The sequence below is a fragment of the Salarias fasciatus genome, chromosome 16 (assembly GCF_902148845.1).
Source record: "Salarias fasciatus chromosome 16, fSalaFa1.1, whole genome shotgun sequence".
NCBI lineage: Eukaryota > Metazoa > Chordata > Actinopteri > Blenniiformes > Blenniidae > Salarias > Salarias fasciatus.
In genome coordinates, this window is record NC_043760.1 from 1141129 (window position 1) to 1165372 (window position 24244).

At 54.2% G+C, this 24244-nt stretch overlaps 1 protein-coding gene across 1 annotated transcript; it reads right to left on the reverse strand.

Moving 5' to 3' along the window:
* Positions 1-28: 28 nt before the first annotated feature.
* ints6 (integrator complex subunit 6) lies at positions 29-23328 on the reverse strand. Its single transcript, XM_030112741.1, has 18 exons — positions 22889-23328; positions 22704-22781; positions 21557-21706; positions 14529-14618; positions 13319-13502; positions 10965-11090; positions 9458-9609; positions 9137-9289; positions 8191-8323; positions 6721-6815; positions 6527-6637; positions 6188-6403; positions 5590-5716; positions 5286-5428; positions 4322-4508; positions 2897-3259; positions 1461-1554; positions 29-1326 (listed from the first exon to the last, which is right to left on the reverse strand). The coding sequence occupies exons 1-18, from the start codon at positions 22997-22999 to the stop codon at positions 1233-1235; spliced, it is 2607 nt and encodes an 868-aa protein (XP_029968601.1). The 5' UTR covers positions 23000-23328; the 3' UTR covers positions 29-1232.
* Between the last annotated feature and the right edge of the window lie 916 nt (positions 23329-24244).

Below are 24244 nucleotides of genomic sequence, written 5' to 3' on the forward strand. Positions count from 1 at the left end.
CATCAGGACCGCTGAGCCGCGAGGAGGAATGAAAGAGTCAGGGTTTTACCCAAAACTTTATTTCCAGGGCCCTTCACAGTGTAAAATAGAAACTTTATTCTTGGAAATATTAGAAAAAGGCCACGAACGTTCTCTTTAAATAGGACTCTGGCTTATTTACATCTGTACAGTGTATTCAAAATACTCTCAATACTCTTTTGGTAGCGGCCGCTTCACAAACAAAGACAAGTATGGCAGGTTTTGGTCCCGGTCCGAGGAGAGAGGAGCGGAACCGGCTCTGGACCCGGCCTCCACTTGGTTCCAGAGGGAGCCTCCTGGAGAACGGGGCCTCCCGGAGAACGGGTCTCAACTGCAACAAAAGGTCGATTCTCCTCCTTTAAATAACGTTAAATAAGATTCTGTCAAATGTTCACAAGTGCATTGAAGGTGCAGCGAGGAGAAGTCGGTTTGAGATTCACGGCCGGGTGAGAGAACGGAGGCGTTCGGGGGGGTGGAGGGCGGGGTGGAGGGTCGGTGTGGGTGGGGCGGGGGGGCAGGGCTCGGGGTGGGCCGGGGTCAGGGTGGAGGTCGGGGGTCATTTGGCAGCAGCCAGCGCGTCGGGACCGGCTGGCATCCAGGACCTCGGTTCATCAACCGTCCCACAGAGCGCAGTGTGTCGCACATCAGAGGATTTGGGCCGAAATTGGGGGATTGGGGGGGGCATGGGGGGGGGGGGGGGGGGGGGGGGGGGGGGGGGGGGGGGGTCCAGACTTATTGCTGATCCAGATGCAGTAATGTGGATGGATTCCTGAGCTTTGATGTCCCTGTATGTCCACTGATCTGCTCCATCAGCTGACCCGTCAGCTGACCCGTCCGCAGCTCCTCACGTCTCAGGAAACAGGTTCTTAACCCTGCAGATGTTTGGTTCTGTTTGGTTCCCTCGGGGGAACCGTTCCTCCTCATCCCCCCGGTGAGGCAGAGCAGCGGAGTGTGGAGGTTCAGGTCCAGCCATCCTCATCCCGCCACAGGTCAAAGGTTAGACTCAACATGAAGGTGACGCGAGTCGGGAGCGTCTCCTGGACCCTGAGCTGGACAGAACCGTCCCGGCCGGTACGCCTCAGGCTGGCGGTCCCGTCCGGAGCCTCCTGTCCTCCAGCCAGAGGCAAAGCTTCTCCTGCGGCCGATGGAGAGGCGAGGGCCTGAGGGTGGGGCTTCCCGGGGGTGGGGCTTCCCGGGGGCGGGGCTTCCCGGTCTCACAGCGAGTCCACGTGGTTCATGTTGTTGGCTCGACTGTGGATCTCCTCCAGGAAGTTCTCCAGCTGCTCGATCAGAACTCGCTTCTTGAACCTCGGAGGGAAGAAACGACAAAAGTTCAAACACAAACCCCACCCAGCCGCCTCGGAGCCGCAGCCGACGCTAACGGAACCCGGCAGAGAGGCTGCAGCGGGGCGGCGGAGCGTGTCTCCAGCTGGGACTGGTACCTGGCCGCCTCCTTGATGATGTTCTGGAGGAAGACGAGCCGAGTGTCCAGAGTGCCCTGGATCTGCTTCAGCAGCAGGAAGATCTTCTCGTAGTCTGAAAACAGAGGAGTAAGTCAGTAAAGTTTATTCATACAGCACCGTTCACAGAAAAAAAGCCACAAAGTGCTTCACAGCATACATAAATAAGACAACAATTAAATACACAGATAAATAAGCAGCACTAAAAATGAGATCAAAACAGGCCCGAAAAACTAAGCAAATGCTTGAGAGAATAAAAAGGTTTTGAGTTGTGTCTTAAAAGTGTCAACAGACACAACTGAGCGGAGAGAGAGCGGAGATCGTTCCAGAGCCTGGGAGCAACGGCCTGGAAGGATCGGGCTCCTCTGGTCCTGAACCGGGTACGCGGCCCCTTTAAGAGATTCTGGTCTGCAGACCTTAAAACCCTCACAGGGGAGTAAGGCTGGAGCAGGTCCAGAATATAAGAAGGAGCTTGGTCGTGCAAGGCCCGGAAGGTTAAAACCAAAATCTTAAAGTTACTCTATAAGAGACTGGCAGCCAGTGAAGCTCCCTCAGACTGGGAGACGTGCCGGTCCACCTCTTTGTGCAGGTCAAGATTCTCGCTGCAGAGTTTTGCACAAGTTAAAGCCTCGAAAGCTGCTTCAGTTCAGACATGAGAACAGGCTGGTGCAGTAGTCTGAACGCCATGAGACAGAAGCATGAATGATGAGCTCTAAATCACTGGATGAGACCATTTTCCCAAGTTTAGAGATTTTTCTTAGTTGAAAGAAACAGTTTCTCGTCAGCTGCTTGCAGTGCTGCAGTAGAGACCAGAGACGAGAGACATGTCTTTATCGAAGAAAACACCCAGATTTCTAAGACTGGATTGAGCAGATTCAGCTGCCCGAGGTCACCAAGGTCCTGTTTGATCCCTGGGATGGAGACATCAGGGGCGAAGATGAGTGTTTCAGTTTTGTCTGCGTTAAGTTGGAGAGAATTTCTGCTGAGCCATTGTTTTATTTCAGCCAAGCAGTGGAAAAAGGAATCCAGCTTCTGTGTCCCGACCGGCCTGAAAGAGCAGTAGAGCTGGATGTCGTCGGCATACAAGTGGTAAGCTCTGTCAGCACCACTGCTTCTGATTAACTGGCTGGACCGGCGCCATCGGACCGGCGCCATCGGACCGGCGCCATCGGACCGGCGGTCCGGACCCGCTGGTCCGATGGCGCCGCTGCAGCAGCAGCTGATTCTGCTCAGTGGACGAGTTAATAGAGAACGCTCATTTTATCAGGAGACTGAAAATGCGATCAGTTAGTGGTGGAGCCGCCCAGAGCCGGGCCCGTTCCACACGGAACCGTCCGGACCGCCTTAACGCGAGCCCGACCGACAGAACGTCCTCCGAGCCGCCGGAGCGACCGCAGGGCGGCGGGACGGGTACGTACGCCTGCCGGGCTTCCGGATCTCCTTGGTGATGAGCGCCCGCAGCTCGTTGTTGACCTTGGTGGTCTCGGTGTGGATGTGCTTCTTCAGCGCCGCCGGCGACAGGAAGCGCGGCGGCTGGTCGTCCAGCAGCAGCAGGTCGGCGCCCGCCTCGCCCCCCGGCGGCGGCGGCCGCCCGTTCTCCTCCTCGTCCCCGAGCCGGAGCAGCTGCGGATCCGCTGCCGTGTGGTTCTCCTGGAGGTGGGCGGGCCCTGAGGGGCGGTCCGGGTCCGGGTCCGGGTCGCCGTCAGAGCCGCAGTGGTTCTGGTCCAGGTGGTTGATGAGGAGGACGTCTGGCTCCAGGGCGCCGTCGCTCACGTCCACGTCTGAGGAGCAAGAGACAAGCGGAGACTATCGGTCAGAGAGTTCACCCGGGACGCCGGGCGGCGGTGCAGCGGACGCTCAGCGGCTTCAGGGAATCAAACCTGGATTCATCAACATCGGGAACACTAAAGGAAAACCGCCATGTTCAAACCAGCAGGTTCTCAGACCGCAGCACCGGGGTCAGCCGGGGTCGCCAGGGTCAGCGGGGTCACCGGGGTCAGCCCGGCCCGACAGCCAATCACAACATGATCCTTCTCTCGGTGCAGTAAAGAACCAATCAGCTGAGACTCCAGCAGCGTCTTTAACACTGTTCCCCGGTACAAACACCTGGCCCTCATGCAGCTGGATGACCTCTGACCTCACACACACACAAGAGGTAAAGTCCACAGAAGGGCCAGGCCCGTGTCTGAACTCCTCGCTGAGGCGAGAGGGCCGACCGCTGCCCCACCGTGTCGCCCAGACACAGCTGCAGAAGGAACTGATCGAGTCTCAGACTGAACTACTTCCTGTGTGTGAACGACCACTTCCTGTTACTGCGAGGCCAAGACGGCGAGAGAACTCTGTCGGGTGGAAGGTTAGAATCCCAGAAGGAGGGAACCCCGGAGGAACTGCTCTGAAACCTGATCAATAAAGTTTAAACTCTTCGGTGCAGCGAAACAGTTTTCAGTGTGAAGAGTCACTGCTGTTTCCACAGAGCGCCACGATCCGTCTGTCCTGCTGGAACCGGCGCCGGAACGAGCCGAACGGCGCCGGAACGGGCCGAACGGCGCCGGAACGGGCCCGAACAGCGCCAGAACGGACAGAACGGCGCCAAAAGGACAGAACGGGCAGAACGGTCTTCAGGCGGGAACGGCTGCAGGATTCCTCCTCCAACGATCGCCATCGTCATCAGAAACTTTCACCCTGCGAGCGGCGGGGACGGGAATGTCTGCCTTATGAGACATGCGTCCAGCTGTGGACGGACAGTCCTCTGGTCTGCAGGAGGGGCGATCGATATGAGGGGGAGGGGCTTGTTTCACTCTGCATGCCGCCGAGACTCAGCAGAAGCAGTGGGCGGGGCTTACCTGCAATGGGCCGGGGGCTGGCGGGGGGGGACACGGGGGGCGTGTAGGCCCGGCCCAGGCGCAGCAGGGGGGACATGCAGCGCCGCCTCTTGGGCCCGCCCCCCGTCAGGCCGCCGCCGTCCGCCGGCCTCTTGCCCTTGTTCTGGGGGCCGGTGACGAACTCGTCCGCCTCGTCGATCATCATGCCCTGCAGGGACAGGGGGACGGGGGGACAGAGGGACGGGGGGACAGAGGGACAGGGGGACAGAGGGACGGGGGGACAGAGGGACAGGGGGACGGGGGGACAGAGGGACGGGGGGACAGAGGGACGGGGGGACAGAGGGACGGGGGGACAGAGGGACAGGGGGACGGGGGGACAGAGGGACGGGGGGACAGAGGGATGGGGGGACGGGGGGACAGGGGGACGGGGGGACAGGGGGACGGGGGGACAGAGGCACGGGGGGACAGAGGGACAGGGGGACGGGGGGACACAGGGACAGGGGCACGGGGGGACAGAGGGACAGGGGGACGGGGGGACAGAGGGACGGGGGGACGGGGGTACAGGGGGACAGAGGGACGGGGGAACGGGGGGACAGAGGGACAGAGGGATGGGGTACAGGGGGACAGAGGGACGGGGGGACAGACGGACAGGGGGATGGTGGAACGGGGGGACAGAGGGACGGGGGGACAGAGGGACAGGGGGACGGGGGTACAGGGGGACAGAGGGGACAGGGGGATGGGGGAGGGGGGGACAGGGAAAAGAGGGACAGGGGGACAGGTGACAGGGGGATGGGGGAACAGAGGGACGGGGGGACAGGAGGACAGAGGAACGGGGGGACAGTGGGACAGGGGGATGGGGGACAGGCGGACAGGAGGACAGAGGGGTGGGGAACAGGGGGACAGGGGGACAGGGGGACAGGGGGACACGGTCAGCCGGTGTCCCTGCAGTGTCCGGGTCCACCGGGCCGGGCCGGGCCGGTTCTACCTTCTTGTCCAGTTTGAAGGGGTTCCCGAAGGTGTGCAGGCGTTTGGGCTGCTCGGGGTCGGCGTCCCGGAGCGGCTGCGGCGCCGCTTTCAGGAAGTCCTGGTAGTTCCCCATCTGGGCGATCGGCACGCTGTGCAGCTGATCTGAGAGCGGCGGGACGGACACGAGAGGTCAGGCAAGGTCAGGAGGCCGCCGGGACGCAGCCGGCAGCCCGTCCTTCAGGTCGCGGCGGCCCGGCCGTTCGGCGCAGCCGGGCGGACCGGGCGGACCCGGGGGACGGGTGGACCAGGCGGACCGGGCTCACCGGAGTCGTGTCCTCGCAGGGCGCCCGCGCCGCCGTGCAGCAGGTTCCTCCTCATGCGGCTCAGCTGGTCCAGCAGGTGGCTCCGGGGGACGTCGTACGGATTCCTGAAGCTCTGAGGCTTCAGGCCCTGAAGAAGACACACGCGGAGCATGACTCCAGGGTCAAAGGTCAAAGGCCACCTCCTGTCACCTCAGGTCAGCCTTCTAAAGGATGAATCTGAGGTTTTGTGGGCGGAGCCGAGAGAACAGCGGAACATGAAACCATTCAGGACTGATGAGGCCTGGAGGACATGGAGACGGGGACGGGGGGACGGGGGGGACGGGGGGACGGGGGGACGGGGGGACCGGGGGACGGGGGGACGGGGGGACCGGGGGACGGGGGGACCGGGGGCGTCTCCTCAGGACCCGGTTCAGGCTGGAGCCAGGAAGCGTGAGTCCAGCTGCTCTGTGCTGGGCTTCATTATGGCGCCCACTAGTGGCCTCACATGGAAACGACGTGGCTTTCAGCCTTTCTGCCGTTACGGTTTTCAAACCTTCGCTGTGTGAAGCGGAGCTGAGCAAAGGGGGCGTGTCCAGAGAGACGGCGGCGGCGGCCTCACCTTGCTGAGCAGCGCCAGCTGGAAGCCCTGGAACTCTTTGGGGTTGAGCTCCAGCGGCGGCGCCGGCGCCTCCCCGGTGACGCTCTGCAGCTGCTGGACGAAGTCCCGGCGCTGCGCCACGGAGATCCCGCCCCCTCGCCACCGCACCTTGATGCCGGCCTCCGGCGGCGGCTTCTTCCCGACCGAGGCGATCAGACGGTCGTACTCGATTTTGGTCTGGAAGCAGAATTGATCCTGTTAACAACCTGGCGCGCCGCCGTCCGTCTTCTTTCTCTGAAACGTTCTGAGTTAAACGACGTGAGGAGGAGGGCAGGGCGCAGGAGGAGCGCCGGGTCCGACCTGCTGGCTGAGCTTCTTCAGGTAGGAAACCACGCTGTAGCTCAGGCCGTACTCCATGTTCTCCGCCAGCAGGTTGGGAGCTCCCATGATCCTCAGCGCCTTCCTCAGAGCCTGAGGGCGAGAGAGAGCCTCAGCAACCGTGATCAGAAACCCCCGGGGGGGCGGGGGAGGGGGCGGGCGAGCGAGGCACTGACCCCGATGTAGTACGGAGGCATGGTCTTCAGGTAGTTCTCGAACGACTGCCTCCACTTGAGCGTGGGCTTGAACTTATGAACCTTGATCAGGTCGTCTGAGGGAGAGAACAGAGTTACGGCTGGAAGCTTCAGCACCTTCAAAACGGTTGAAATGATTCCATGAACATTTCCTGTCAGTGAATCGGATTGTAGACGTTCGATTTTAGGATTTTAAAGTGAGTCCAGGAATTCCAGAGTTGGGGAATCGTTAGTTTAAAATATAATCAATGAGCTTTGCAGTGAAGTTCCTCTCTGTCTTCGTCCATTACATATGATCTAATCAGAGGTGGTCAGTAACGGAGTAAATTTACTTCAGTACTGTACTTAAGCACTGAGTTCTTTTTACTTTTACTCCACGACATTTGGCAAATAAATATACTTTCTACTCCACCGTGGTTTTTAAAAAAAGGCTCTCGTTACTCATTACTTCGTTTTTTTCTGCTTAAAATCAGCCACAGAGCAGTGTCACTCAAACTCCAGACCAGCAGGTGGCACTGAAACATGGACTGGACAGGAAGTGTTGCCGTCTGGCCGTTTGAGGCGCGAGGCGAGCTGTACGCTGGATGAAGGTTTCAAGGACCAGAAGACGACGACTTGTGTTGTTTTGGCGGTGCCATGTGGGGAAGTGTTTTACTTACTGATGTAGAAGAGAACATCCTTCTTTATTTGTCTTTTAGCCTTATTTTGCAACGTGTTGCACAAAGCTGAAGCTGGGCTGTCTGACTGTGATTACCACTGGCTGGTAATGACAAAATATACACGTCTGTTTACAGTTTACATACATTTGTCCTGTTCTTAATCTTTCTTCTTTCTTACATCTATAAAAACTTCGAAAGTGTTTAATTATGATCCACAGTATTAAACAATTTACTTTTTGTACTTAAGTATTTTCTAAAGCAAATACTTCTTTACTTTTACTTAAGTAAATTTTTGATTTGCCAACTTTTACTTTTATTGGAGTAGTATTTCACTGGTAGTATCTGTACTTTTACTCAAGTAACGGAAATGAGCAGAGGCAGGGGCAGGGGCAGGGGCAGGGGCTGGGGAAGGGGCAAGGGAAGGGGCAGGGGCAAGGGCAGGAGCAGGGGCAGGGGCAGGAGAGCAAGGGCAGGGGCAGGAGCAGGGGCAGGGGCAGGGGCAGGAGCAGGAGAGCAAGGGCAGGGGCAGGAGCAGGGGCAGGAGCAGGAGAGCAAGGGCAGGGGCAGGGGCAGGGGCAGGGGCAGGGGCAGGGGCAGGAGAGCAAGGGCAGGGGCAGGAGCAGGGGCAGGGGCAGGAGAGCAAGGGCAGGGGCAGGAGCAGGGCAGGGGCAGGGGCAGGAGCAGGAGAGCAAGGGCAGGGGCAGGAGCAGGGGCAGGAGCAGGGGCAGGGGCAGGGCAGGAGCAGGGGCAGGGGCAGGGGCAGGGACTGGGGGTCGCTGCAGGCTGGTCTTACCCAGGAGGGGCAGGAGCACGGGGTAGTTGTAGGGCATGACGAACAGGTTGACGCAGTTGAGGGCGGTGCTGGCCTTCAGGTAGCCAAACGGCTGGCCCAGGTCGCTGTACTTGGCGCTGTTACACACAAACACCTGGAAAACAGCCAAAGGAACACCGGCGGTTGAGGAGCGTCGACCAGCAGACCGACCGGAGCGCTGAGGAGGAGCCGGTCTGGACCGGACCCGCCTCCGATTCACTCACACACACTCCGTGCTGACCTTTGACCTTTCCCCTCCTCTGCTGGTTTCGTAACCAGTGTCATGAGGACTAGTAAAAAGACTAGTTAAGCACAGCTGATCTGAACCACTGACTTCCTGTCCCACATGCTGCATTCCGGTACTAACACTGCTGTGAGAGAGAGAGAGAGAGAGAGAGGAGAGAGAGAGAGAGAGAGAGAGGAGAGAGAGAGAGAGAGAGAGAGAGAGAGAGAGAGAGAGAGAGACAGAGAGAGAGAGACAGAGAGAGAGAGAGAGAGAGAGAGAGAGCGAGAGAGAGAGATAGAGAGAGTGTGTGTGTGTGTGTGTGTGTGTGTGTGTGTGTGTGTAAGTGAGAGAGTGCATCACTCATGCCCCAACAGATAAATGAACTGGAAGGAGGTCTGGGTCTGAGGGAGGTCTGGGTCTGGGGCAGGTCTGGGTCTGGGGCAGGTCTGGGTCTGGGGCAGGTCTGGGTCTGGGGCAGATCTGGGTCTGGGGCAGGTCTGGGTCTGGGGCAGGTCTGGGTCTGGGGCAGATCTGGGTCTGGGGCAGGTCTGGGTCTGGGGCAGGTCTGGGTCTGGGGCAGGTCTGGGTCTGGGGCAGGTCTGGGTCTGGGGCAGATCTGGGTCTGGGGCAGGTCTGGGTCTGGGGCAGATCTGGGTCTGGGGCAGGTCTGGGTCTGGGGCAGGTCTGGGTCTGGGGCCGTACCTGCCAGCAGGTGTGCGGGGACTTCCTCTCCAGGATGAACTGCGTGAGCGGCGACGGCTCCAGCTCGTACTTGTCGAAGGGCACCTTGTCGATCACCATGGGCTCGGCGTCCAGGCAGGAGAAGCGGACGTGGGGGTGGGCGGAGCGGGGCGGCTGGGCGGGCGGAGGCACAGGGACACTGATCAGGACGGCGTCAGCCACAGCTCGTCTTGTCTCAATGTTTAAAGTATTTGTAACTAAGTACAACAACAACAACAACAATAATATCAATAATAATGACTGATGCTGTGAAAACCACCACAGCGAGGCGCCGGCTCTTACCAGCGTGGGGGAGTTCTGGTCGGGCCAGAAGGCCTCGGGGACGGGCCAGTGGCCGATGGGGACGCCGGTTTTGGGGTTGGGTCGAACGTAAATCAGCTTGTGGCAGCAGTGCCAGGCCTGAGGACCCGACTTCACCGCCTCGGGGGGAGCATCTGCACCGGAGGGCCAGGAGGACGGCGGGAGGTCAGCAGAGAACCCACCAAGTACATCCATCCATCCATCCATCCACCCACCCACCCACCCCTGACCCCAGCTGACTGGGTGGAGGCAGGTCACATTCTGAAGGCGTCACCAGAGAACCACAACCGACAGCTACAAAGCCACAAACCATTCTAGATCATGAAACTCCACATGGAAAAGAACTGCAGAGACCAACAACGTCGTCATTTTGTTCTACAGCCAGTAGAGTAACGACTTAACAGCCTCACCGAGCAGGAAAGCAACGCAACTTCTGACTTTACTGGTTAAACACTGAACCAATCAGCTTCCTGCACCACTGGCCTGGAGGCTGACGGCCAATCAGGACATTACGCTCCATCACAACACGCTGGAGGAACACAGAAACACGAAGCACCATCGGATAGACTGAAAACCATCAGCAGCAAAACACTGAAAGGTCAGAGGTCAGAGATTGAGGTGAAAGTTCTGATTCACTTCCTGAATGAAAGGCAAACATGATTTACTTTCCTGAGACTGAAAGGCCTGAAAGTGTTTTCAATGTCTGTGAGTGAGACGGAGCCAGAGGGCCGCAGCAGCTGACGGCTACAGAGGTCAAAAGGTCAACAGGAAGGACTGAGCCACACTGAAGACTTGAGGAGGAGAAAACACTAAATCCACTCAGCCTGAGATCCGACCGACAAGATCCTGATCGTTAAAGAGAAGCAGCAACCAAATACACAACAACAACAAACAACAGCAACCAAATACACAACAACATCAAACAGCACATCAAAACAACAACAACCAAATACACAACAACAACAAACAGCAACCAAATACACAACATCAAAAAACAGCACATCAAAACAACAACAACCAAATACACAACAACAACAAACAACAGCACATCAAAACAACAACCAAATACACAACAACAACAACAAACAGCAACCCAATACACAACAATATCAAACAGCACATCAAAACAACAACAACCAAATACACAACAACAACAACAAACAGCAACCCAATACACAACAATATCAAACAGCACATCAAAACAACAACAACCAAATACACAACAACAAACAAAAACAAACAAAACCAACAACAGCAAACAGCAACCAAATACACAACATCAACAAACAAACAACAACAACAACCAGCAACCAAATACACAACAACAAACAAAAAACAACAACAACAACAAAGAGGAACTAAATACACAACAACATCAAACAGCACATCAAAACAACAACAGTAACGAGCAGCTGTTCCTGACAGACGGACAGCGTGGCGGGACGGTGTGTGCGTGAGCCGGACACAGCCGTCCGGCCCGTCCTCTTACCCTCGAGCGGCGGCGGATCCGGCCCGGTCTTCTCGAAGTTGATCACCACGCCGCTCTGGATCTTCTGCACCAGAGACTCCAGACACTGGTTCAACATCCGCTGGGAGAAGACGCTGTAGGACCGGCCTGCCACACAACGGCGCAGAAAACACACCTCCGTCAGCCGGTCGGGGGTGGGGGGGTCCTCACCTCCAACTTCTCCAAGACTGGGCTGTCAAACTTAAGGCCTGTGGGCCAAAACCGGGCCGGAAGACGCTCCGATCCGAACCGCCAAGCGGTCCTCATAATGAGCTTTGTGTTGAGTCGGGAGGTATTCTCAAAGATCCTACATTACGGTGAAGAGCGCTCACTCCGTCCATCTGCTGTGAAACCGGTGTGCTGTGGAGCTGAGAGCCGTGTGGAGTCAACCACCTCAGCAGACAGATGAAGAAAACAAAGCGCCGCACGCTTGGTTTGTTTCCCCCGAGGCGATACGGCGCTTCATCAACAACGATCCCGTCATTTTCACTTCTGCTGCAGCGGATTGATTGATCTGTTGATTCCCGTCGCAGTTCTGATCCAGTCCAGTTCTACTGAAACCGTGTCACTGACTGGGTCATGAGCCTGTTTAAAAATGGCTCCTTTTCCAGAGAGGGCGGAGTTTAAGGTTCCACTTCCATCATGAGGAAGCGCTCAGTGAGCAAATGGTGGATTTAACTGAGCTGCGTTTATGGTCGCTGCAGCAGGAAGGAGGGTTATAAAGCAAGTGAGCCATAAAAACACCGTAACACACACCTGACGCCTGACGGTCACACCGTCCGACTGTCAGAGTGCCGCAGCGTCCGGACAGGGTTTAATGTTTCACAGACCAACCCTCACAGCTGACGACAACCGACAGAGGCGGCGGCTTCGCCATGGGATGAACTGAAGGAGCAATAACTAGAAAATGAGAGGCAGAACCGAGATCCTCCGCCGGGCCTCGACCGGCCAGCTGAAGAACCTTTTCTTCTCCTGGAAGGTAAATGAAGACGAAATCATGCAGGTGCAGGTTTTTCCTGTATCCGAGGCCTCGCTTTTTCTGGAGATCCATTTATTTAACTTGACCGTTGTCACAATGGATCAATCAATCAGAAAAATAGAACAGGCTGAACGCTAAAGCATGATAAACGATTACATGGTCGATTAAAAACCTGACAGCAGCGTTTCTATTGAAACCTCAGACTGGAAGTTTATAAGAATCAAAATGTTGTAAAGAGTTAGAAACTACTAAAAATAAGCGTGTTAATTCAAACAGATCCAACAGTCTTCTGAACGATCCTGCTACAGTTTAACGCAGGAATTATTTCACAGCTCAACATTCAGCCTCATCTTGTCCGAGGATCTTCTAACATTCCGGAGCTCGTTAACCGAATGCTCGTTATGGAGGAGAGTGAAATCCTCACGCCGTGGATAAATCACCTCACACTGCTTCAGTCTCTGCAGTATTGACCTCAGTTCAGTCAAACTGTCCTCTGATTGGTCGAGCCGAGTCCTCTGCTGTCCTGCAGCCATTCATGGCCCTGAGCGGCGCCGGCTCGGCGCCGGCTCCGCCATCGGCAGCACTGACAGCGGCTCGAGGCTCACAATGGAGCTCCAGAGTGCCGCTCTGCATCCAGCCTCTGCAGCGGCGGCGGTCCGGCGGCCGGCAGCCCGGTGGAGCCTTTCCAGGTCTGGAAGACCCTGTTCAGGTCTTGACTTCCTGTGGCGCCGAGGCAACGTCGGGCCCGAACAGGTGAGAGCCCTGACAGGACGCCGCAGGAGCCGTCTCACGACAGGAAGGAGCCACTTCCACTGGCTCCCACGCCGACCCCGAGACGCTGTAGCGCCGGGACAACGAGACGACGAGACGACCTCCACCTCCTTCACCGACAGCTCACCGCAGACGCCCGGCTCTCCTGCCTGCTCTCCTGACCAGACCCGATTCACGGGAGGGTCTGGATTAACGCCCTGAACTGACGGCTGTTTTCATCTGGCGTTATAAAGACTCTGGACTCGTCCGAGCACGCCGCACGGCGCCGTGCCTGGGCAGCAGGGAGGACGGCGGCGAAGTTTACTGTGAGAACAATCAGAATCTTCCCCACGTTCCTCCTGTCAGCGAGGAAACTCTCCCTTCCAACAATCTGTCTCCGTCAACAGCTCGCTCTTTCTTTCAAAATAAAAGTTCCGGGACGGAACAACTCCAGTGGGCGGGGCTACACGTCACACTTCCTGGTTCCAGAGCCAATCATATGTGAGTTCCTGAGGTTACTAAACAAGCAGCGCAGTGTGTGTGTGTGTGTGTGTGTGTGTGTGTGTGTGTGTGTGTGTGTGTGTGTGTGTGTGTCCTCCCCACTCACCTCCGGTGACCTCGCACATGGGGGTGATGGGGGAGTCGTCGGGCGGGACGCCGCCCAGCGGCTCCGGCTCCACCGAGGCGTTGCCGGAAATCCGCAGCACCAGAGCGAAGAGCCGCTGGTCCCAGCGGAACGGCTCCTTGGTCAGCTCGCTCCCGGGCAGCGGCGTGGTCAGGGGCAGGTGGAGCTGGACCGGGACGAGACCAGGACGAGACCAGGACGAGACCAGGACGAGACCAGGACGAGACCAGGACGAGACCAGGACCCGGAGCAGGGAGGAGGACAGGAGGCACAATCAGACCATTTCTACACCGACGTCTTCAGACAGGGCGTAAATACCTGAACCACGAGGAGAAACATCTGGAATATTGATCAGCTGTCGCCCAGTTTCAGTATTAGAGGACCTGAGTCCGTGTTTCGCCAGAGACTGACCGGTTACAACCGGCTCCGAGTGAACAGGAAGTGAAGGATCACTGAATCGTCAATTTTCACAAATTTCCTTTTTCGCCATTTCCTGAGCAGCAACACTCCACCGCTCCACCCCTCCACCGCTCCACTCCTCCACCCTGCTGCTCCACCCCTCCACCGCTCCACTCCTCCACCCCGCTGCTCCACCGCTCCACTCCTCCACCCCGCTGCTCCACCGCTCCACCCCTCCACCGCTCCACTCCTCCACCCTGCTGCTCCACCCCTCCACCGCTCCACTCCTCCACCCCGCTGCTCCACCGCTCCACCCCTCCACCGCTCCACTCCTCCACCCCGCTGCTCCACCCCTCCACCACTCCACCCCTCCACCCCTCCACTCCACCCCTCCACTCCTCCACCGCTGCAGCTGAAGGCAGAGCTCCTCCTCCTCATGTGTGAACCTGTGCCGAGTCAACAGGCTCAGACCTGACACTGTCCACAGGCGCTGGAACCAGAACCGGGTTCTCCCGGAGCCGTCAGCAACATGTCTGCCATTCGGGGGGGGGGGACCTGTTTCTACTGCTGTAGCTCTGTTTTCTACTGCTGTAGCTCTGTTGTCTCCATGTTTCTACTGCTGTAGCTCTGTGTCTGAATGGCATCGGCTACTAAAAATAAGACTCGGTCCGGGGGACCGTCCACGGGACTCGGTCCGTTCCTGAGATCCTGACTGACCGTCCTCCTGTGGAACCCACTGAACAGGAAACTACAGAACGTGTGGAGTATCTGGCAGACGTGACCGGCCGCTCACCTCTTCCTGGACGCCGCCGGAGCTGGTCAGCTTGTTGCCGTCGGTGATTGCAATGATGATGGCCGGTTCGAGGAAAAATGGATTTCTTCCCTGCAGGGAGGGAAGGAAACAAAAAAACATTCATTCGTTGATAGGGATGGGACGAGATCTCGCGAGATCCAATGCCGCGAGATTGAGTACGTTTATATGCAGGCAAAAACTCTTTATTAACTGGAATATTGACGGAATAATACATTACACGGCGCACAGCCATATAAACACATGCAAAACCCTGAATCTGCTCATATTCATATTTAAAAACCCGTCGAAAGGGACATGAAATACTGTTCTGCGCATGTTCTATCCGCAAAGAATCTTGGTCTTTTGAGTCCACAAACTACTTGTGATACAGTTTAATTACTACGACGTAAAGAAAATGTGCGGAAACGATCGTTCAGTTCTTCTCTTTTATTGAAAAAACGCTGCATCGCATCAATGCACATTTCACCACGTCTTGCCTCGTCACTCTTTTTCTAACAACATGCAGAGAGCCTGCAGCCTGCAGCCCTTCTTCCTCTGTGGTGTCTGTGTTAAATAAGGTTGAACATGCAAACAGCACACCTAGTGGCATGAAGTGCAAATGCAGTCATGGTGTCGTTTGTGCGCTGCGGTTTGAATGGGAATAGGGGAACTAGGCGAACTAGCCCCCCCCCCCCCCCGACTTAATCTCGCGAGACATCTCGTCTCGTGGAATTTGTGTCTTGTCCCGCCCCTATTCGTTGATTATTGTGAAGCCAGGTCACAGGTCATGGCAGCTGTGAGGTTATGTTTGGCCATGAGGAGGATGAGGAGGATGAGGAGGAGGACATGAAGCCATTTAAAACCTGCCTGGAGGATACACCTGCAGCACGTCGCACCACAAGAAAGCATTAAAACAAGACAAGCTCCAGCTGGAAAAACTTATTTTTGACCCAAGAGGGTTTTTGTCCTGCTGAGGACCAGTCCTAGCCTGGTAAACCAGCCCCCCCACTCCTCATCCAGTTTGGATGTGGAGTTGAGCTCAGTCTGGATGCAGCCATAGAAACTTCCTGCAGGGGGCGTCGGTTACTCCTTTGACTGACAGGCACTTCAGCCAATCAGAGCTTCAAAACAATATGTCATCAAAATGCGTTAGCTTCTCTCAGGGTTAGCATTAGCTCATTAGCTCTAGCTTCTCTCAGGGTTAGCATTAGCTCATTAGCTCTAGCTTCTCTCAGGGTTAGCATTAGCTCATTAGCTCTAGCTTCTCTCAGGGTTAGCATTAGCTCATTAGCTCTAGCTTCTCTCAGGGTTAGCATTAGCTCATTAGCTCTAGCTTCTCTCAGGGTTAGCATTAGCTCATTAGCTCTAGCTTCTCTATACGCAAAGACACATGAAAACGTCTTTTCCTGTCAGACCCTCTCCAGGCCAGACTCTGCTCTTGCTGGATTGTTGTAGTTTTTGGTATTTTTGCTGTAACTTTACTGATTGCAGCTTTCAGGCGATGGTTAAAGCTAAAGTCCGTCATCTCCACTACACGCAGCGATAGCGTCACTTCCAGTTTAGCCACCGGAATTCGCCCAAAAAATTTTGAAAACAAAAAGCGGCAGCACTGATTGGCTCGGCCGTTTCACAACCGAGTGAAATCCCCTCTATGGGCTCCTGTCCAGACTGAGCCCAGCTCCAAAATCCAAACTGGATGAGGAGTGGGCGGGGCTGGTTTACTAGGGTGACCATACGTCCTCTTTTACCCGGACATGTCCTCTTTTTACGTCCTGTCCGGGGCGTCCGGGCGGGTTTTTTAAATTCAAGGAAATGTTCGGGTTTTACTGTTTCTCAGCACCTGAACGTAAACGGAGCGGAGCAGACGGGGCTTCAGACAGCGGAGCGCTTCTTCTTCTTCTGTGGTGTTTAACGGCGGATGGCACCATTTCAACAGGCGCAGTAGCGCCTCCTATCGCTATAGAGTGGGATCAGAGAACAATCTAAATTCTATTTATTAACCCCTCTATTTATTATAATACAAGGCATGAGATCAATGCATTCCGACTGTTTACAACACTATTGATGGAGAACTGATGAATTCCTTCTCTACTTAATTCGACAGCGGAGCAGGAAAAAGCCAAAGCTTAAGAGCAGCTTCTCACATGAACTGCAAAAAAAAGTTCCAACAGACCGAGATGAAAAATAGAATGTAGAAGAAAAGCAGGATGAAGAAAACAATTCAAGATTAAAAGTATATATCTTTTTTGTTTGTTAAGTTAGTGTTTTGGTGAGACTCTTATATTCTTCTATCTTCTTACAGTTATTAAGAAATATATTGTTGAAGCTGGATTTTCTAACAGAAGAGTTCCTATTTAGAACATTACTTAATATTTGTAAAGAGTGTAAGAGAGCTATTATTTTGTTACAAGTTTTTACATTTCATTTTATTTTGTTAAAGAAGTTAGTTTCGCATCATTGAAGCATAATAAAGCATGTTCATCAACCTCTGAGAAGCCTATCTGAATTTGTGCCTCGAGCACCACTCATCTCAGACCCCTGGAGGACTCTGGGAGTGTGGACAGAAGCCCCGCCCCCTCGCCCCCCGCTGGGTTGAAGAACCACGTCCCGCCTCTCCTCAGCCAGACAAACACTCCGCCGCTTCACTCGGCGCTGATTCACCGCCGAAGCAGCTGAGAAACAAGAAGAGCCATCAAACCAGAGCAGGTCCTGAAGAGGCGGACAGATCCGTCTCACCTGGACCGGGACCCCCTGTCCTGTCCTGCTCTGAGCACCTGAGTCCACCAGCTGCTTCTGGAGGAGCTTCAGATCCAAGCTCCTCTGAAAGAGAAACCCATTCAAGACTCCAGAAAACGCTCAATTCAGTATCAAAGAGTTCACCCAGCAATCAGCCGTCAGCGCCTTGAAACTATCCGACAAAGAGTTAATATATAAAACACATGAAGACCGAAAACCTTAAACCTTCACATATAATGAGGAACAGGACTGAGAGAAAACAGAGACAAAGCTCCACTGAAACAGAAACTAGAACCTCACAGGATCCACAGCTCGCCATTACAGTTCCTGTTCCACATAAACCACCTGCTGAAGCCGAATCTGAAGGACTAGAGCCGAATCTGAAGGACTAGAGCTGAATCTGAAGGACTAGAGCTGAATCTGAAGGACTAGAGCCGAATCTGAAGGACTAGAGCTGAATCTGAAGGACTAGAGCCGAATCTGAAGGACTAGAGCTGAATCTGAAGGACTAGAGCTGAATCTGAAGGACTAGAGCCGAATCTGAAGGACTAGAGCCGAATCTGAAGGACTAGAGCTGAATCTGAAGGACTAGAGCCGAATCTGGAGGACTAGAGCCGAATCTGAAGGACTAGAGCCGAATCTGAAGGACTAGAGCTGAATCTGAAGGACTAGAGCCGAATCTGGAGGACTAGAGCCGAATCTGAAGGACTAGAGCCGAATCTGAAGGACGGTCAAAACGTCAAAACAGTCAAAACGTGAACGTCAAGCCAATCATCTGCTGATCAGAAGCTTTTACCTACATAAGGATGTGTGATCATGTGATCAATGAGATCATGTGATCAATGAGATCATGTGATCAATGTGATCACTGCACATATCTGGTGACCAACAGTCAGATGTGAGTATTTATCCAGGCCGGTTCTAGAAGAACGTGGTTCCCTCCAGAACCCGTCAGGAGAACACAGAGCTGACAGACCGGTCCTGATCAGGACCTCCACCTCGGTGCTTTCTCACACCGAGAGTCGATCTGACTCAATGTGGCCGAAGCAGCGCTTCGCCGTGGGACGCCACTGAAGCACGGCTCGGCTGGCCGCCTCCGGTTCTTCACCGAGCCGGTTAACAGGAAGCCGTTCTGTGGCGGTGTGCAGCAGCGGCCGAACGGACAGGCGGTTCGAGACCGGGGCCATGAGGGTGTGCAGTGGAACGGCTGTGAGACTGTCAGACGTGGTGGAAGACGTCTCCCACTGGTCACCAAGGAAACACAGCTCAACATTCACTTCCTGTTTATCAGCAGGGCTACCGTTACAGACGGTATGAGGCAGCGGCGGCGTGCGGGGCCACACGGCGCCGCCGGGGGGCGGAGCCCTGCAGCCTGTTACATGCTAGTCCTGACTGTTAGCAGAACGCAGGCCGAGATGGAGGACGACTGGTGTCCCTCACCCTGAGACCAACACTTCACTGATGAAATCAGGTGTGGGGTTCCCCAAGGTTCAATTTCAGGTCCCATACTTTTTAATCTCTTCATGCTTCCACTTGGGGACGTCATCAGGAGACACGACATCAGTCTCCATAGCTACGCTGACGACACTCAGCTGTTCATCGCCGTGTCTCCTGGTGACTCAGGGCCAATAGAAACCCTTTTTAACTATGGTTTGGATTCATATACACAGGCCAGTGGTTATTTTTCCAACCACTGGCCTGTGTATATGAATCCAAACCATGAATACAAAAAAAGGCCTAATGAACCTGATCGGACCCCTTTTTAACTATTTCAGACATCAAGTCATGGATGCAGTGAATTTCCTGCAGCTCAACCAGGACAAGACTGAGGTTTTAGTTATCGGTCCCGAAGGTCAGAGAGAGAAACTTTTACCAAAATGATCAGATTTTAAACCAGAACAATCAGTTAAGAACTTGGGCGTGATTTTCGACTCTGAGCTAAATTTTATTCCACACATTAAAAACATAACTAAGATTGAATTTTATCATCTTAAGAATGAAGCCAGAGTCGCCCGTTTCTCTCTCAAACCGGTACAGAGGTGCTAATGCAGCTTTTATCTCCTGTAGGTTAGACTACTGTAATGCCTTGCTCTCTGGTCTTCCCAAAAAGAACATTTTTAACCTACAACTGTTACAAAACTCAGCCGCCGTGCTGACGGGGACCAGGGGGCGGAGCCACATTACAGCGGTTTTACAGTCGCTGCATTGGCTCCCTGTCTGCTTCAGGATCGATTTTAAAGTTCTCTTATTAGTTTTTAAATGTCTGAACGGCCTCGCTCCTTCTTATCTAGCTGATCTGTTTTCACCGTATCGACCCCCGCGGCCCCTGAGGTCCTCTGGCAGCGGCCTATTGTGTGTTCCTAAAGCCAGAACCAAGACTCATGGTGAGACGGCTTTTGGCCACTACGGCCCCGCCTGTGGAACAGCCTGCTGGAGAACCTCAGGACCGCAGAACCTCAGGACCAGAGAACCTCAGGACCGCAGAACCTCAGGACCGCAGAACCTCAGGACCGCAGAACCTCAGGACCAGAGAACCTCAGGACCGCAGAACCTCAGGACCGCAGAACCTCAGGACCGCAGAACCTCAGGACCAGAGAACCTCAGGACCGCAGAACCTCAGGACCGCAGAACCTCAGGACCGCAGAACCTCAGGACCAGAGAACCTCAGGACCGCAGAACCTCAGGACCGCAGAACCTCAGGACCAGAGAACCTCAGGACCAGAGAACCTCAGGACCGCAGAACCTCAGGACCAGAGAACCTCAGGACCAGAGAACCGCAGGACCAGAGAACCTCAGGACTAGAGAACCTCAGGACCGCAGAGACTGTTGATAGTTTTAAAGGGAGGTTGAAAACACATCTTTTTAATCAGGCTTTTAGCTGACCCTTTATAGTCCTCTTGTTCCATCTTTATTTATGTAATTTTATTCTATTTTATTACGTACTTTTAACTTGTTTTACTTTTTCACTTTGTAATCCTGTCTCACTACTTTATTTTAATTTCATCACGTTTTAGCTGTTTAACTCCAGTGTTTCCTCAGGGGGGTCCTTCACACCGGGAGTTGGTCCCGGTCTGGTGTTGGGGTTACTGTGCCCGGGTCCTCTGGTCCCGGCAGGCCTGGGGGGCTCCACACTTCGGTGTGCGGGTTCCCTTGGTCTGGCGGGGTCGGGGGTCGGGCGCTGGAGCCCCAGTATTAATGACCCTCGCTTTCTCCTGGTGTGGACGGCCCACTGGTGGTGTTTTCCATGATGCTCAGTGCAATGCCATGTCTCCTGTGTTCTGTGCAACATAATGGGAGAGTGTGTGCGTGTGTGTGTGTGAGTGCGCGTATGGTGCATGTTTGTTGGTGCGTTTTTTTTTAATTCTTCTGGTTTTTATGTCTGTTTTTAATGTTCAGCACTTTGCGTTATTTTTATAAATATGAAAAGTGCTATATGAAATAAAATTTGATTTGAAAGACGCATCTTTAAAAAAAAATCAGCAAAAACTATCATTATTTATCTAAATAGTTTATATTTATTACATAACCTGAAGAGTCAAACCTGAATTTATTCTCTGAAACTGAATATATCACTAATATAACTGAACAATAAAACAGCGTACTGCAGTGTTTTGTAACCAGAAGCCTCAGTGATGTTAATTACGTTTGTTCACGCAGAGCTTTCCATGCTGCGTCTGTATGAAGATTCTCTGTTTTGGCGGAACTTGTGAAGAGAACGACGCCCTGGTGGAGCAGGACGGGAATCTGCTCCTGGAACAGAGACGTCCAGGAAAACAAACCCGTTCAAAGCTGAACATGTTCATCAGGAACAGAAATCATGTTTTAACCTCTGGAACCTCTTCTGACACATAAGTCATGAGGACTGATATTTTCCTTTAAATTTCAAAGAATAAGGTTAAAACTAATTTTCTTTATTTAAACAGGAGACTATATCGTCACTACTAAACGTTTATCAATGCTTAAGCTTCATAGCTGGTATTACAGCTATAACTGATTCTGAATCTCTGATCCGCCAGTCGATACGAGGAGGAGGAGGTTTCAGTCTGAGTTTCAGAGCGCCAAACGAAGAGCGTCTCCGTGCTGGAGGCTGAAGCGAGCGGAGCGGACACTGAGGGTTACTGAAGGCTGCAGGTCTGAAACTGAAGCCGGAGCGCCGGCGCCACGCTGCGTACCGTGTGTCACGTGACTGGAGGTGTGTGTGGGGTCACTGTGTGGTTGATGCTTGTAAGACTGGGAGGGGGGTTCGGGGCGGGGGCGGGGCCAGTGGACTGCCTCTCCTCAGCTCTACGTACCTGGCCGTAGTTGTCTATCCCCGTCACTAATCTATTGAGATTGAGTAAATCGAAGGCGGTCCTCAGGGCCTGGCCGACCGTGGTGAGCCCGGCCGCCTGCAGGTTTCTCAGCTCCGTCATGAAGGTGGCGTGGCTCTCCTTCCAGCCGGCCTGCGGACACACAGAGGACGGGCTGAGGCTGGAGGACCACCCCAGAGGAGGGCCAGACCGGAACCAGAACCCCGGGGGGCCCAGAGGAGGGCCAGACCGGAACCAGAACCCCGGGGGGCCCAGAGGAGGGCCAGACCGGAACCAGAACCCCGGGGGGCCCAGAGGAGGGCCAGACCGGAACCAGAACCCCGGGGGGCCCAGAGGAGGGCCAGACCGGAACCAGAACCCAAAGAGCAACGCTCCCAACACACACTCTGTAAATGACCTGAAAAACACACACACACAACACACACAACACACACAACACACACACACACACACACACACACACACACACACACACACACCTCTCATTAATGGTTAACTGGCTTTATTATTATGACCTAACTTCCAACAGGAAGCCAGCAGTGGAGATCACTGTCATCCGGGGTCAGGAAGCGGCCACGGCTATCTGTGTGCAGTTTGCATGTTCTCACTGTGTGTACATGTCTGAGGTGAACCCGTGACCCTCACTTGCTCCTAGGTTTGAGAGTGTGTGTGTGTGTGTGTGTGTGTGTGTGTGAGCTCTGTCCTGATGTGAAGCACAGTGAAGCAGGACTGGCTGCTGCAGACCTGGACAGGATGGAGCAGGACAGAGGAGGACAGATGTCTCTTCCTGTGGACGGAGCAGTTTGACAGCAGGGAGGGGGTCACAGATAATAAACTACAGCAGAAAATAAAGTCATCGTTCAGTCTGAAGAAGTAAAGTAGGCTACCCCCCCCCCCCCCTCCTGATATCACCTCGCTGTATAAATAACACCCAGAGTTCTTTGCTGCTCACTGAAACAAAATGTCGGCCATGTTTTAAAAGGGGTATGAAAGCTCCTCCTGGAGATCTGCTCCAGCAGCCGGAGCGGAGCAGAGATCACAACGTGGCGGAGGGAGCGACGGAGGAGGAGGAGGAGGACAGTCACGTCAACCCGCTGCAGAATGTAAAGCCGGACAAAGCGAACTCTACCTTGATCCCGAACGGAACGTCTTCGTAACTGACCAGCATGTACCGGTCCCCTCGGCTGGCCGGGTCTCTCCCTCTGAGCTGTGGGAAAATTACAGGACAGAATTACTTGTCGGCTTTGACAAGAGCGGCGACGCGAGCCGCGGGACCCCCCCGCGGCGTGTCCGCGTGTCCCGGGGTTACAGTACCTTCATAAAAGTCTCAACAGCGCCTTTTGCTATGTCCAGATAGGTAGTGCCCAGATGGGTGCGCTGGTTCATTGACGCGGACGTGTCTATCAGAAAAAGTAAAACGGGCATTGTGATGGTAATGACACGTTCTGCATGGACTTGGTGTCAGTACAACCGGCCAAAACGCGAAAAATAAAAATCTTTTGTCTCTCCTGCCGCCTGTATCACCCCTCCGCTAGCTAGCTTAGCTGGCTGGCTAACTGTCTGTCTCACGCATTCTTTCAAAAAAAGTGTAAGAATAGTGAGTGGAGAAGCCCTTTCCGGGCAAACTAAACTAAAAGCCTCGACTCCTGGGGGCAGGTTATGGATTCACGAGGGATTTTGGTAATTTTTACAATATTTTGTAAATATTCCTAAGTTTTATAGTAACAAAGTTCCCCCTCACAGTGAGTCCCTGCTTCTCCCTACACTGAATGCGCTCTGTCTTGTCCACAGCTTTTAACCTAAGCCTCGCGCCTGACCCCGCCCCCCAAGCGCTCCTTCGCTGTCACGTGCGCGCTACGCCGGCTTCTGATTGGTTTCCCGAACACACTCATTAACATATCCAAATAAGGCAATAGCCTGAAGTCTACTGCGCATGCGCGCTAAGCCCGAGAACCAGGAATGCGAGGAAAATATTCTGTACTTCCACACACACACTGTGTGTGTACGCGCGTGTCCCCCAAAAATGCAACATATGTGGCGATGCGCAGATTTTTCTAAGTCCTGCCGCAGTTATTTGCGGGATTATTCGTCAATAGGTGTCTGTCTGGAGAGCGGATTACATAATAAACACGGGCTGGACTGAGCAGCGGGCGTGGGCCACTGAGCAAGGCAGAGCAGAACCAGCCACTGCCACACCGACGGCCGAAGAAACACTCCAGATTTGTGGAAAACAGGTTTAGCTGAATAGGGTTGACATGCCCGCACATAACGCACACACACACACACACACACACGCGCACACACACACACACACACACACACACACACACACACACACACACACACACACACACACACACACACACACACACACACCCTGCAGCTCGAAGATGGCAATACTGTGTTTCTCTGATACAGCTCGTGTACATGAAGGACTAAGCATTTTCTCAAGAAATCCTTCTGAAAAGAGATTTCTTTATTCAACTCCACTCGTCTTGCTGCTCCGCCTCAGTTCTGGTCATAAACATTATTTTTTTTGACTACGGCCATGCACACGGTCATTTCATTCCTCACACATCATCCTGCATGATGGCAGTCTACTCATAACACTCGGTCCAGACGTGCACGATTGTGCAACAACAATTTACATGTTGCAGCTGGTTGGAAAAC

What these genes read in the sequence shown, in the direction of transcription:
- ints6 (XM_030112741.1), bottom strand. Translation starts at nt 22,999, where the DNA reads ATGCCCGTTTTACTTTTTCTGATAGACACGTCCGCGTCAATGAACCAG. An exon ending in CGTGCTCCTGCCCCTCCTGG is followed by an intron (nt 6,816 to 8,190) that starts GTAAGACCAGCC and finishes TCTCTCCCTCAG; the next exon opens with ACGACCTGATCAAGGTTCAT. An exon ending in TGAAGAAGCTCAGCCAGCAG is followed by an intron (nt 6,404 to 6,526) that starts GTCGGACCCGGC and finishes TTCTGCTTCCAG; the next exon opens with ACCAAAATCGAGTACGACCG.